General features: G+C 44.0%; 1 protein-coding gene across 3 annotated transcripts in view; it reads left to right on the top strand.

Annotated features, from left to right (window-relative positions):
- PRKCB (protein kinase C beta) overlaps positions 1-15,867 on the top strand; it is a 334,566-nt gene that overhangs the window by 123,372 nt on the left and 195,327 nt on the right. For all 3 annotated transcript variants that reach the window (XM_023246795.2, XM_023246794.2, XM_019820790.3), the window contains one exon: positions 12,907-12,989. In XM_023246795.2, the coding sequence (XP_023102563.1) occupies positions 12,907-12,989 (83 nt within the window). The remainder of the gene's footprint in view (positions 1-12,906; positions 12,990-15,867) is intronic.

The raw sequence follows: 15,867 nt of genomic DNA, 5'->3' as shown, positions 1-15,867 counted from the left end.
AGGCCACTCAGTGTACAGCCAGGGCTGAGAACCGTGGTGTAGAATTGTATCATATGGAGAAAACCAAAGGGCCATAGATTAAAAATACCAAAAAGGAGATCCAGAATGTCTCACTCCATTTATGGGTGTAGACTCATGTGCTCACACACACGCAGAGAATATTTCTAGAAGGACGCACAAGAAACTGGAGAGACTAGTTCCCTCTGATAATGGAGTAAAGTAGTGATTCTCGACCGTATGCTCATCTGCAGTGTTTGAATTTGAAACCATAAGCTGGCATACTGTTTCAAAAGGAAATCTGACTGCACACAGGACTGGGAGGCGGCCCTCTGAGCTCACGCGGCTTGACTGTTGGGGCCAGCCGCCTATGGATCCGTACGAACTGCCCCACTGCTCCTGGCCACAGCTGCTTGCCTCTTGACTCAGCCATGGTGAGCGATGTCTGAATGTGAGAATGACCAAAGAGCCCATTCATTCATTCATTCATTCATCCATTCGCTGTTAATGCATTCATTCATATTTTTACTAAGAATTAGACGGGAGGCAGGCACACTCCAGGCACATTAATCTGGTCTCATTCTCATAATCCTGTATGAAGTAGGTGGTCTTATTCCTATTGTGTGGTTGAGGATATTTTAGCTCAGAGATAATATGTAACCAACGTGAGTCAGGATGACCCACAAAAGCGGAGCTCGTAAACTGGAGAGACTCGATGTCTTTGGGTGGGTCCTGCAGAGCTTTAAAAAAAATCCTATCTGGCTGTGCTGGGCTGGTGACCCCAGGGCTGCTGTTGGATGGAGTGTCTCTGGGATGGGTATGCGTTCTCCACTTCAGTTCAGCCACCTTCCTCTGCTGGATTGCACTGGCTTGCTTCACTTAGTCACAAGGGCTAGTCTCAGTAGGCATTTGAGTTTGTAGCCCCTGCTTTAAAGTAAGCAGGATGAGCCACCCATTGTCCCGTGGGGCTCCTGAGTTGAGTTATCATGTGGCATGTGTCGTTTCTATTCCAATCTGGCTTTCAATATGCCGGCGGGAGCTCCTCTGCCTTGAGTTTCCTTTGTGGATTGCATATGATGGTCTGCTGGCATGGATATGTTTGTGGAACAAATTTGCACAGTAGGGGGTGAGGAAAACGCGTTATGGAAAGGGAGAGTCATCTAGCCTGGGCAGGAGTGTGAGGCACAGGAGTCAGAGGAGACAAGACTAAAGTTATACTGTGGTTATACTGTCAATGGATGCCAAGCTACAGAATTCGAACTTTGTTCTTAGGCCAGTGCTGTCCAATAAGACTTTCTATGATGAGTTTCTGTGATGATTAAGCACCTACAATAGTTGAGTGTCCAATATGGTAGTTTCTAGCCACTTAAGATTAAGCACTTGCAATAGTGTGGTTAGTGTGAATGTGAAACTCAATTTTATTTATTGTATTTACCTAGTTTAAAAAAATTTTTTTAACGTTTATTTATTATTGAGAGACAGAGAGGCACAGAGTGTGAGCAGGGGAGGGATAGAGAGAGGGGGAGACACAGAATCCCAAGCAGGCTCCGGGCTCTGAGCTGTCAGCACAGAGCCCGACGTGGGGCTCGAACTCACAAACTGTGAGATCATGACCTGAGCCGAAGTCAGTCACCCAACCAACTGGGCCACCCAGGCGCCCCTTATTTACCTAGTTTTTAAATAAGTTTTTAAAACTTTATTTATTTTGAGAGAGAATGTGTGCGAGAGAGTGCAAGTGGGGGGAGGGGCAGAGAGAGCGAGCGAGTGAGAGAGAGAGAGAGAGAGAGAGAGAGAATCCCAAGCAGGCTCCGCACTGTCAGCACAGAGTCTGATGTGGGGCTTGATCTCATGAACCGTGAGATCCTGACCTGAGCTGAAATCAAGAGTCGGATGCTTAACCAACTGAGCCACCCAGGTGCCCCTGAGGACCTCAATCTTAAATTTTACCTAATGAATTTAAATAAGCATGGCCATTGGTCACTGCAGCTTTAGGCAGTAGGCAGCTAGTGAGTGTGTCACAGCAGGGAAAGGATATAAAGAGTGAGTTTTCAGAGCATGAATTTTTAAAGAGTGTGTAGGCTGCATGGGGTGGAGGGGAGTGGGTAGGAATCTTATTGACAATACTTAGTATCTGCTTGGCACTTACTGTGTCCATACACTGTGCCAAGATTAATTCATAAGCCTAATAACAACTCTGTCAGAAAAGTACTATTATTGTTTCTGTTTTATAGACTGGGAACCAGAGACACGGCAAGGTCAATGGACTTATTCAAGGTCACAGAGCTAATAAATAGTGGCACCTGCTGTAGAATCCAGGCAGCTTGGCTGCAGAGCTTGTCCCACGAACCCCTGTAACCTGGAAGGAAGTAAAATAAACCTCCCTTGAGAGCTTGCTTTGTGCCCTCCTGCTGCACATTTGTACATGACATCTCATTTAGAAAGCATGGCTGTCGTGTGACATCGGTGGCCACAGCTCCTTTGCAGTTCTGGAAAACCTTGGCTCGTAGGGATACGATATCAAGGTGGCCTCGTCCACTTCTGGGGAGACCAGGCTTCGTGGCAAGATTGCGTGTCTGAGTTGCTGGGGGCAGTTAGGGTGGAATCAGTGGGGAATGTACGAGAGGATATGGTATAAAAGATGTTGCGAAGGAAGATTCAGTAAGATTTAGCAACTGACTGGATGGCGGGGGTGAGGAAAGCGGGGGAGGATTTCTTCTGGAACAGTGAGATAGATGACAAACACAAAAGCAGTGACACCGTGTTAGTTGAGTGTGGGCTCTAGAGGAAGACAAACCTGGTTGCTAGTACAAGAAGTGCCACTGACTAGCTGGACGCCCTTGGACACATCGTTTCTCTCTAAGCATTAGCACCTCTGTCAACACAATGCAGGCCAAAACGTCTTCCTCACAGGGCCGTGATGAGGCTCGGGTGAAATCACGGATGTGAAATCCCTCTGTGGACTCAAGTAGTGTGACCGTGTGGGTCAGTCTTCTGAATGCCAGGGGGCCAGGTGTTGGGTGCAAACCGTGCCTTTGACTGTGGAGATGGTTTGAGAAAACGTACGGGGGAGCCCTGCCTCATCTTGGACACTAGGCAGAGTTTCATGCCTGTGATTTGGTTTTGACCCGGGAGGAAAAAGGGGTCCTCCCCAGCCATTGCAAAGCAAGATACGAGGACTGGTGGTTCCAACTCCAGTGTCCCTGTCCATCCAGCACTTTGTGTGTGTTGTCTCATTTAAGCTTCAAAACAGCCTTCTGGGAGTAGACACTCTTATTGTTCCCATTTTGGAGACAAGAAACTGAGGCCCAGAGAGGTGTAGTGGTTGGAGTAATGGCTTCAGCGTATAGGTGGTAAATGAAGGTTCAAACCGAGGTCCAGCAGAGCCCCGAGTAACTCTTGGCAGAAGACAGGATTTTCTCTCTTGCAAGCCAGCTGTTTGGAAGCTGAGACAGGTGAGGGCTGAGGAAAGAGCTGAGGGCCCTTCTCTTCTCCCTCCACAGACACCTGCAACTAGCCCTGGAATTTCTGTCTCGGGCAGATGTTGCAGGATTCAGGGACAAAGATTACTTCCAGGGATGTCAATTTGCCACTATAGATCCCAGTGAGAATGAGGTAGAAGGAGAGAATCAACTCTGAAAGGAAAAAACGAAATGTTGATAACTTGATTCAGACCCCTTTGGATGCAATGAATACAGTATAGTGGTTAGAATTGGGAATTTAGGGGTGGGGTGCAGTGTGAAATGAAGTCAAGATCCCAGTGTGTTCTTGGGACAGATGCTCCAGAGAAGTACCCTGGGCTTTTGACTAAGGTCTTCTGCTTCTGGGATCAACCAGTAGCTGGGATATTGTTTTCCTATCGTTGCTGTAGCAAGTTACTGCAAACATACTGGCTTATTACAACACAGATTCATAATCTTACAGTTCTGGAGGTTAGGAGTCTGAAATGGGTCTTATGGGGCTAAAATCCAGGTGTCAGCAGGGCTGAGTTCCTTCTGGACGCTCCAGGGGCAATCTGTTCCATGCCTTTTCTATCTGCTGGAGGCCACCCACATTCCTTGGCTCGTGTTCCTTTCCAGCAGTGACATCACTCCAAACTCCACTTCTGCTGTCACATCTCCTCCTCTGACTCTGACCCTCCTGCCCCCAGCTGGTAAGGACCCTTGTGATTACATTGGTCCCACCAGTATAGTCCAAGATAACTTGCCATCTCAAGATCCTTAATTTAATCACATCTGCAACGTCTGTTTTTCCACCAAAGGTAACGTTCACAAGTTCCACAGATGAGGACATGGACGTTTTTGGTGAGGGTTGGAGGAAAGCATTATTCTACCTACAGAGCTGGCCTGTGACCTTCACGATCTTACATGTAAAAAGGGAGGGGCGGAGGTGGATAGAGCTGGGACCTTTCATCTCATTCCCTACTAGAGCTGAGTCCTAATTTTCCCTTTTAGGTCATGCATGCATTCTTCCACCTGACCCTTGGACAGTTTCGTTGCTCACCTGGCCCCCAGGCATTTGAGTTTGAGACTCCATTGTATAGTCCCAGTGAAGCATGGCTACAGGCTGGATTCTGAGGGCTGAGGGCTGTGGGCTGCGGGCTTTTAACTTCTGCAGAGCAAGGAGCTGTTGAATAAACCATGAAGGATCTAGGAATTCTTGGCTCTCACCAAGTACCTGTTTGAAAGTAGGACCTGGTGTGTGTTTCACAGCTCAGTAAATGTTGTCTCTTTTTAAAGAAAAACTGATTTTACCCTGAATTTGCCAAACAGAAATGAGGGGGTGTTTATTTGTATCACAAAAGGATTTAGTTTGTTTCTTTAAATAGCCAGCCTTACTACTTTTCTTTATAGTGTTGTAGTTAACGGGGAATTTGATTTACACAACTTCCAGAAACGCATTGTGTAAAGGAGGTACCTGTATCAGAAGCTCATCGATGTTCCAGTATGTTCCCAGCTTCTCCATGGAGTAGGCTGGAGTGTAGCCAAGTCACTTGGCGCATTGATTCTAGCTTGGTGGCAATGGATTATTTCTGTGGTCAGTTGGAAGGCTCCCTTAAAGGACCTTGACAATGGCCGCTGTACTTCTATCCCTGTTCATGGTGGTGGGCTGTGGAAGGCTTGCCAGAGCTCCGTGTTACCAAGAGGTTGGTTGATTGGGCTTTCTTTTTCTTCTGTGGCTGATGGTAATTCGCTCTTTTTTTCACTGATTCACAAAACACTGGTTTACTAAGTATCGCTTATGTGCCAGGAATTGGAGCAGACACTAGGAAAGTAGAGATGAATCCTGCACCCTGCCCCCTTAAAGAGACTAAGGATGAATAAGATCTTAACTGAGATTTTAGATGTTTTGAAGAAAGATTCTAGACCACAGTGACTACTTGTAAATGGCGGTGGTGGGGAAGAACTTCTCTAAACAGTTCTGGGTTGAAATTAGAACCGAAAGAGACCACTTAGTAACTTAAAAATGGCAACTCAGTATAAAACATACAATGCCACCAAAGCTGTACTTGAAAGGGAAGTTTTAGCTTTAAAATCTTTAATTAAAAAAAAATTTAGTGTTTGTTTATTGAGATAGAGACAGAGAGACAGAGCATGAACAGGGGAGGGGCAGAGAGAGAGGGAGACACAGAATCTGAAGCAGGCTTCAGGCTCTGAGCTGTCAACACAGGGCCTGATGTGGGGCTTGAACTCTCAGACCGTGAGGTCATGACCTGAGCCGAAGTCAGACACTTAATTGACTGAGTCACTCAGGTGCCCCTAATTTTTTTTTTAAGTTTATCTATTTATTATTTCTGAGAGAGAGAGAGAGAGAGAGAGAGAGCGCACCAGCAGGGGAGGAGAAGAGAGAGGGGGAGGGGACGCGGAATCTGAAACAGGATCCAGGCTCTGAGCTGTCAGCACAGAGCCTGATGTGGGGCTCCACCCCACAAACTGCGAGATAATGACCTGATCCGAAGTTGGATGCTCAACCAACTGAGCCTCCCAGGCACCCAAAAGTCTTGAATTTTTAATGAAGAAGAACGGGAATAAATTAACTGAGCTGTTCATTCAAGAAGCTTGAGAAAGAACTATAAATAATAGCAGCAGACATTTGATGAATACTCCTGATATCCTCGGCACAGTTCTGAGCATGTATTAACTGACTTAATTCTGACAACACCCTTGTAATATAGTTGCTGTTATTATCACCGTCATTTTCCAGAGAAGAAACTGAGGCCTAGGGAGATAAGATAATGTGCCCAGGATCCACACCTCGCCACCTGACTCCAGAATTCATCCTCCTAACTAGGAAGTAATGCAATAACAAATATGGATAAGTAGTACAATTAAAATAAGCAGGGCAATAAAAATAAAAGTAGCAATGAATAATGTAGAAAAAAAGCAGTTGAATTCAGAAACATATCCATGATTTGCATCTCTAATGGTAGAAAAATCAAATAGACAATGAATGGGACAAATCTCTGGAAAAAATAAAAAGAGAAACTACCTAAAAATACAATGTGAAGAAAGAATGAGAAGGTGCATATTATCATCCCAGATGAGCGGACACAGTGGACATACACTGAGGAGAACACTATGGACAGTTCCCAAGGGAAGTATAAATTCTAAGAATTAGTTTGAGAAGAGAGTGAGGGAGAGGTAAAGCTGGTAAAAGTTCAGAATGGGCAGGGCTGTCTGTTTTCATCCCCTTTTTTCCACGTTGTTCTGAAAGTTACAGACGTGGAAATATGAGAAGGAGGGGGAAAGATAAGGAAAGAAAAGAGGTGTTATCTATCAGAGAGGAAAAAAAAATATTATTAATGGGTCTAATATGTTTCTTTTTCTAGAAACCTCAAAGAAAGCAACTGAAACCCAGAAAAAAACTATTAAGAGTTTAAAAAATTGCTTACAAAATAAATATATTGTTTCTCTATTTGTAAACCATCACCAGTTGGAAAATAAAATGGAAAAAAATGTCCAAATCACAATTGCGTAAAAAAAGGTTCCCTCGACTCATACTAAATGAGAAATGTGTAGGACCTGTGGAGAAAATTGAAGACTTCATTAAATGACACAAAGTCAGATTTTAACAAGGGGACACCCTATTCCTGATAGAAAGACTCATTGTTTGTAGAAGTGTCAGCTCTCTTGACACTTTTCTAAATTTGAGACAATTTCAAACAAAGTTCCAGTGAATATTTCTTTGTGGGGGGTGGTTGACTAAACACAATTCCAATAAGAATTCCATTGGTATTTTTAAAAGCTTGGTAAACTGATTCTAAAGTTCACTTGGAAGAATAAACACGCAGTGATTGCCAAGAAAATGTTGGATGTAAGGATAATGAGAGAGGACTTGCCCTGCCGAGATGTAACATATTATAAAGCTACTATAATTAAAACTCACCCTGCTGTGCTCTAAGACACACCAGTGGAAGAGAACAGAAGGTCCAGAGACAGACCCCAGGGTATAGGAAGGGATGGATTATCAATGAAACACATTGGGACAACTGATCACCTATTTGGACAAAAAAAAAAAAAAGGCAAAGTAGATTCCCATGCACATCAGGTGCCAAGAAATTACAGATGGATTAAAGAATTTGAAGTGCAAGTCATTCTATACAGGAGTAAAAAAAGAAAAGAATATAATATTAATATGAAATTTGGGCGTGTGGGAGGGCCCTTTCAAGTGTAGTTGGATTGAGTTTTCTTTGTCCAGTTTTTTCTTTCAGTAGTCTGAAAATTATACGTAATATTTCTATTCTTGTTCCTAATTGTTAGCACATATATTTCAAGCTTACAGTGTCTTATATGTGCCTTCTCAGTATCCATAACCTCTTGAGGAATAAGACAAGACTCTTTGCACATCTCAGTGTTACAGCCCTTCTCCCACCCCCATTTCTTATGACTTAGAGTCTTCCTCCTCCTCACTCCCTTTGTGTGTGTGTGTTTTTTTTAAAGATTAAAAAAAAAAAACTAATCTCTACACCCAATGTGCGGCTTGAACTTAACAACCCTGAGGTCAAGAGTGGTGTGCTTTACCAACTGAGTGGGCCAGGCGGCCCTCCCTCTTTGTTTTTGTTCTTTCTTTCACTACTGTTTCTTATGCCTCTTTTCATTCATTTTTTGGTGGGGTTATTGTTTTGTGGGGTGTATATACTCTAGTACTCCTTTTGTGGGAAGTAAATTTTCTAGGTCCCTGTATTTGGAAATGTCTTTATTTTGAACCTTCATTTGAATGCCATTTTGGCTTCGTATGAGGTTTTCAGTTGAAATGAATTTTCCTAAGCCTTTGAAGATACTGCTCTATCATATTCACGAATTCAGAATTGCAGATGAGAAATCAGATGTCAAAATTATTTTGGTTCCTTTTTTGGTAGTCTTCCCCCTCCTCTCTTCCTGCCCCTGCTGGACATGTTGGAATGATCCCAGATACTGTCACTCTCAGTCTTTTCTTCCTTTATACATACTGATGCTTGCTTGATTGTTTCTTTCAAATTAATGACTCAAATTCTTCTTAATCTTTAGGGAATTTTCTTTTTCTATTTTCTTTGATTGCACCTTTACCATTCTCTCTGTTCTCTCTTGAACATCCATTTAGATGGATATTAAAATGTTTGGATCTATCCTCCATGTTTGTATCATTTCTTCTATGCCTTCCCACACCTTTTGTTGAATTCTGGGGCAGTCCCTCAATTTAGACTTCCAGTTTGCTAAATTCCTCTTTAGCCGTGTCTATTCAGCTATCACCCCAACCCCTGAGTTTCCAGTTCTGGCAATAATATTTTTCATTCCCTGACCTGTGTTTTTCTTTGACTCTTGGTTTTGTTTCAAAATGGAAATAAGCTTATTTTCCTGATTATATAACTAATATTTACTCATTGTAAACACTTTGAACAATATAGAAAAATGTAAGGTTGAAAGTGGACATAATTGGTGTTCTGTGGAAAGGAGGTGTATGCAAAATGACCTCTAAAGGCTGAAGGAGTCACAGGACCAAAGGGGGAAAAAAGCCAAATCCAGCTTGGTAAGAAATGATTCAGCAAGGGGACTTACAGACAGAAGCAGGTCTTGGGTGGCTGCAGGATGAGTAGATCTCCACAGCCCCAACCTCCACAAGCCCTGCTTTCATAGCCCCAGAGGCTGGGGAGTATGCGTTAGTAGACCACCTGGGAGAGACACTCAAGCAGAATTGTGTGTCATAGTCCTATCTCCAGAGCACAACAAGAACATTATGTTCCACCCGTGTCCTTGAGGGTGTGGTTGAACAAAACAGAAAGAATGAGGCTGGGGGCTGTGCTCAAGAAGGCTTCAAGGTCACAGGGCAGTCATCATGGCAAATTTGTCCAGATGTCGTAAGTCTGGCTCCTGCAACTGGCAATCCTACTGCCCAGAGATAACCATCCCTGGCTTCTGTTGACCATTGTTCATATATTTCTCTTGGCATTCATAGACATATAGGCCCAGAGCGGGACACACACACACACACACACACACACACTGTTTAACACAAACATCTTTATACAAAGTATATATGACTCATAAAATACAGTAACTATTAAAACAGAAAAGGGAGTAAGTAAAGGAGAAAGAAGTTGCCTCCTTTGGACCTCTTCTTGGTTCCCAACCATGAGGATTTAAAATTTTTGCATTGTGGAAAATACCAAACATATATGAAAGTAGACTGCTTCAGGCACCTGGGTGGCTCAGTCGGTTGGGCATCCGACTTCGACTCAGGTCATGATCTTGTGGTTTGTGAGTTCGAGCCCTGAGTCGGGCTCTGTGCTGACAGCTCAGAGCCTGGAGCCTGCTTCAGATTCTGTGTCTCTCTCTCTCTGCCTCTCCCTTGTTCATGCTCTGTCTCTCTCTGTCTCAAAAATAAATAAAACATTAAAAAAAATTAAAGTAGACTGCTTAGTATAATGAATCCTCATGTGTCCATCATTCAGGTTCAAATAATTAGTCATGACTAATTTTTTTTCCCATCTATAACCCTTCCCTCTCTATCTCCTTCCTGTCATGCTTAATTATTTTAATTAAATCATTTTATCCATAGAGATTTCAGGATGTAGCCTCAAAGATGAGGATTCTTTAACAAAAAAATAACCACATCAAAAAAATTTTAATCCCCTATCCATAGCAGTAATTCCCTCTTATCATCACAAAGTGAATGTATCCATTTTCCTGATTATTTCATTATTGTCCAGACTAGTAACTTATTTAAACTGGGATCTAAACAGGGTCCACATATTGCATTTAGTTGATAAGTTTCTTAAATCTCTTTGAATATATAAGTTGCTTCTCCGCCCTACTCTTTACTTCTTGCAGTTTTTTTTTTCTTTTGGAACAGTTTTAATTTTTTTTTCTAATGCTTATTTATTTTTGAGAGACAAAGTGCGAGCAGGGAGGGGCAGAGAGAGAGGGAAACACAGAATCCGAAGCTGGTGCAACAGTTTTAAATATACAGAAAACTTGCTAAGAAAGTACAGAGAGTTCTGGGGCGCTTGGGTGGCTCAGTTGGTTGAACGTCCAACTCTTGATTTCCGCTCAGATCGCGATCCCAGGGTCATGAGACTGAGCCCTGTGTTGGGCTCCGTGCTGAGTGCAGCCTGCTTAAGATTGTCTCTCTGTCTCCCTCTGTCCCTCTCCCCTGCTTGCACGCTCTCTCTCTAAAATAAAAAATAAAAAAATTAAGAAAGTACAGAGAGTTCCCATATGCTTCCTCAACCCTATCCCCCCTCAGTTTCTCTATTATCAACATCTTGCAAATGAGATCAGTCAGACAGAGAAAGGTAAATACAGTGTAATCTCACTTAGATGTGGAATCTTAAAAACAAAAACAAAAACCAAGTTCATAGACACAGAGAACAATTTGGTTGGTGCCAGAGGCAGGGGATGGAGGTGGTCAAAAGAATTAAGTTCTGGGCATGTCATGTACTGTGTGTGGTGATTACAGTTAATAGCACTATATTGTATATTTGAAAGTTACTGGGAGAGAAGATCTTAAAAGATCTCATCACAAGAAAAAATTGGTAACACTGTGGGGTGATGGATGTTAACTAGGCATTTGGGTGATTGCTTTGCAGTATATACAAACATCGAATCGTTATTTTGTACACTGAAATTAATAATAATGTTACATGTCAGTTATATCTCAATTAAAATAACAAAAGGCCTTAAAGTATCAAACAAAGTAATATATGTAAAGCACTTAAAAAAATCTGTCAGTAGTGTGGTACATTTGTTACAATTGATGAGCTGCTGTGGGTACACTGTTAGTAACTAAAAGCACAGTGTATATTAGGTTTCCCACTTTGTGTTGTACATTCCATAAGTGTCCCCACCCCTATAGTATCCTGCAGAAGAGCTTAACTTTTCTAAAAGTCTCTCCTGTCCTCTTTGCAACTACTTTGTTGAAGAAACCATTTGGTTGTCTTGTAGTTTTTCTACAATGTTGTATATTAAAACAATTTTTCCTGTGGGGCGCCTGGGTGGCTCAGTCCCTTAAGCGTCCGACTTCCCCTCAGGTCAGGATCTTGCAGTTTGTGAATTCGAGTCCCACATGGGGCTGTGTGCTGATGGCTCAGAGCCTGGTGCCTGCTTCTGATTCTATGTCTCCCTCTCCCTCTGCCCCTCCCCCGTGTGCTCTCTCTCTCTCAAAAATAAATAAAAATTAAAAAAATTTCTTTCCTCATTGCCTCCCTGTGATGTCATTTAATATGTGTCTCTGTCACTTGTATTTTCTGTAAATCGGTAGTTGGATCCAAATGCTTGAACTGATGATTCAGGCTTGATTATTTTGGCCAGAGTACTTGGGTAGGTGGTGAGTACTTCGTGGTAACTTTCATCAGTAGGCAGGCCGAGTCTTTTTGTGATGTTAACAGCCACTGGTGATGGTTGCCCATGTTCACTGTATCACTAGGGATAGTCTTGAGCTTTCCTGGCCTGTTTCATTCGCTGAGAATATTCCTTGGAAAGATTCTGAGGTGGTTCCTGCAGTGTGGCATGCGTCCTCCAGGAAGCCACAGTTTGGAGTTTGTAAAGGTAGATTTGAAACACACCAACAAAAATCAGTTTAAATTTTTTTTTTATTTTAGAGAGAGAGAGTGTGTGAGTGGGGGAGAGGGGAGGGGGAGAGAAAGAATCTTAAGCAGGCTTCATGATCAATCCCATGACCCTGCAATGGTGACTTGAGCTGAAATCAAGAGTTGGACGCCCAACCAACTGAGCCACCCAGGTGCCCCCCAAATCAGTTTTATCTTGCATACGGCCTCTGACTGCCCCTTCCCCCGAGTGTGTAATTCCCAGATAGTGGAGCCATATCATAGATGCATTTAACTCATACAAGTTCAAATATAGGTATGCATGTATTTGGTTACAAACTACTGTAGTAACAATGTGAACATTGTGGCTTTTTCTTGCACTTATAGTTGGCATTGCTTCTGGGTGAGCGGGGTCACGGGTCTGCCATTTCTGCTTACTTTGTTTTTCTGCACGGCCCTTCCTCTTATGCATGTCAGTCTCTGAGTGTGATTCTCGTGTTTAAAGACATGTATTTCTTATGCATTCTGGATCTAAACATGAGCTGACGGCATCTTGTGGTGCCCAATCTAAGAGATCACATTCTGTTTCAAAACCAGCGCAAGACCAGACAGCTTAAGTGATCTTTGGGGAGGGGGAGGGTTGTCATTTTGAGCGGCTGTGATCTCTTGAACCCCTAGTTTAACACTTTTGCAAGATGCGGCAGGAGGGTACCCAAGGGTTTGGCTTCAAAAAAGGGTAAGGTGTGGAAGCTGATGTCATTGTTTATTTTGGTGTAAAAGCCTTTGCTCTTTGAGAAGTCAGGTTTAATGATCTCTTCCCCCTTTTCCCTCTCTCCTCCCTCTCCACTTCCCTTCCTCCCTTCCTCCTACCCTTATTTTGTCTTTTGCAGTCTGCTGTTTCGTCGTGCACAAGCGGTGCCATGAATTTGTCACTTTCTCCTGCCCAGGCGCTGACAAAGGCCCAGCCTCTGATGTAAGTAATGGGGCGTTGGTCACCCGTCACCTCTCTCAGCCCATAGTCAGTGCCTCCTTTTGGGTAAATAGGAGTATGCTTAGACGCCCCCCACCAAAAAAAAAAAAAGTTGGACTTTTTTTTTTAACGTTTATTTATTTTTGAGACAGAGAGAGACAGAGCATGAGCATGGGAGGGGCAGAGAGAGAGGAAGACACAGAATCTGAAGCAGACTCCAGGCTCTGAGCTGTCAGCACAGAGCCGACATGGGGCTCAAACTCACAAACCGTGAGATCGTGACCTGAGCTGAAGTTGGACATTTAACCGACTGAGCCACCCAGGTGCCCCCAAAAAAGTTGGACTGTTCTTATTCCAAGGCATGAGGTGGTCCCTTCAGCCTCTGAGACATTTTTCATTTTAGCGGAAAGGATAAAACAAAGCATTTTGGGAGTGGGGTGTGACTTCCTAGGAAGCCAGCTAGTTCCCCTCTTATGGTTTTGCTAAATGTCTTCATCTTTGGGGGGGGGGCAGGGCATGGAGACTGGTGGTCAGATGCTAGATTGTTCCCACTACTGTAAAAATGTAGTCAGGACGGTACCTTACGATGCACTTTATAGAAGTTTGTGAGGGGATTCCTGATACCAGGGCCCAAGAATTAGGAGGAAAGGAGTTTACCCTGCTATGTGTGTCCCAAAGTCTGGCTATTATGGGTGGGGCAGGGGGTCCTGCTGGGTAAAACAGGCAAATAACTTTTATTTTAATCATTATGAACTTATTTTAATATAGATTAGAAAAATGTGTCTGGTAGTGGTTTTTGAATTTACAGTAGGGATGTAAAATTTCCTACCTAAATAAAGGTATTTAGGTTAAACAAAAGATAAGTTGATTTAAGGAAACTTAATAGTGAATGACTGTATGAGCCCTATAAGGATATGACAAAAGCCTTTGTGGGGGGTTGCCTTGGGTGGCTCAGTCGGTTGAGTGGCCGACTTTAGCTCAGGTCATGGTCACAGAGTTTGTGGGTTTGAACCCTGCGTCAGGCTCTGTGCTGGCAGCTCGGAGCCTGGAGCCTGCTATGGATTCTGTATCTCCCTCTCTCTCTGCCCCTCCCCACCCACGCTCTGTCTCTGTCTCTGTCTCTGTCTCTCTCTCTATCAAAATAAATAAACATTAACAAATAAAGCCTTGGGGCTTTGGGGCCCAAAGCTTGGGGTACACCGTCAAAAGCCTACTCAACAGCCGTTCATAGCCCTCCCTGTGTTCTTTCTGGCAGATGTCAGCTATCGTGCCAAAAGCTGAAAATGCCTGATACTTGCCTCTCAGGCTCCCTTGTAGTTAGTGAGTGACGAGGTGATCCTGTTCTGCTCAGTGGGACCCTTGGGGGAGGCCTTCTAGGAAGGACTTTCTGATAAGAGCAGACATCCCTTCCTTTTTCCTGTTGGGGACTTTTGTGGGAGGATATAATGTACGGAGTTGTGGCAGCACCTTTGGGTTAATGAGGGAGATGCACTCATCCCGAGTCGGGGAGAAGAGTGGAAGGAACCTGGGTCATTGATGACACTGGTGAGCTGCAGAGCCAACTCTGAGTTCTCTTCTGCCCGGAGTGCGTATGTGAGATGAGGAACTCCTCTTAGTAAAGTCTCATTGTTAGGGGGCGTTCTTTTCCATGCAGCTGAACACGCCTTGGTGGGACTGTGCAGCACGCACACTCTTCCTTTGGCCCAGTAATGAACTGCGTCCCCTGTGTGTGGCTACTACCCCTGCCTCTCTTACTTCGTTCCTGCTTTGGTTCACCTTCCTGGAATTTCCCCCAGTGGCATTGTCTTCATTACTGGGTCGGTCCTTACCCACTTAGACCTGACAGCCGACGGCTGGCCAGTCGTGAGTGGTGACTACCTTCTGTCATTGCATTTGTCGACCAGGGTTGGCCTTCTGTAAGTGGTCATCTGCCGTTTCGCTGCAAATCAGGGGCGTAACTGTCGCCACAGCAACATGAACACTCTAGAGCTTGTGGTGACAGTTCCTTTGCTCGGAAACTGTGGTCCTTGGGTTTAAGAACTCCAAAAGTTCACCGTGAAACAACCAAGACTTCTCTGCAGAGAGGAAGATGGGCCCGTTCATCATGTTCTCTTACATCACACTTCCTGGCCCTTTTAATGCAATTCCTTCTCTCGTTCCCCAGGATAATAAGCAGGGAAGTTTGGGGGTTCATCCTGGCTCCATTATGCAGCTCTGAATGTTCATGCAGCCCAAGGCTTCAGTCTCATGCAGCAGCCAAGAGGATGATGTTTCCTGTATCTTGGCTCTATCTATCGACTTTTTTTTTCTGTTGCCTAAGACAGACACTCAGCTCAGACTGGTTTATGTGGAAAGGGAAACTTTTGGTCCCTGAAGCTGAAAAGCCCAAGGGTAGAGAGACTGGCTTCAGACACAGTGAATCAAGGTACCAGAAGGAGGTCCTCAGGACCTTTCTCCCTTTCTTGGCTAAGCTTCCTGTCTTGGTACCTGTTTTAGAAAGGCTTTTCTCCTAAGGGAGCATGAGGGCTGAGATACCTATGGTCTTATGTCTTATCGATGCTGCAGTTCAAATGACAAAGGCTGAAGTCTCATTGTGCCGTGGGTTACCTGTAGCCAGAAGGATGCTGACTGGCCAGGTCTGGTCATGTGCCTACTGCTGGTGTGGAGGCCCCGTTGGCCACTCGGTGATCTGAGCGCCGGGGAGGTGTGGTCCCTCAGAGGAGAACTGGAGAAGAGGGATTGTGTACTGGTTAAAATCTAGACTGTGGATGGAGCCAGCATTCCTAGGCTCAGATATGGTGACCTTGGGCAACGTAAAGTACTTACATCTGTTTGTGCCTGAGATTCCTCAGCTGAAAGATGGATAAAATGATACTCTTGT

This window comes from Felis catus, chromosome E3, assembly GCF_018350175.1.
Source record: "Felis catus isolate Fca126 chromosome E3, F.catus_Fca126_mat1.0, whole genome shotgun sequence".
NCBI classification, from domain to species: Eukaryota; Metazoa; Chordata; class Mammalia; order Carnivora; family Felidae; genus Felis; species Felis catus.
Note: the sequence above shows the minus strand (reverse complement) of the source record. Positions and strands in the feature narration are given on the sequence as shown.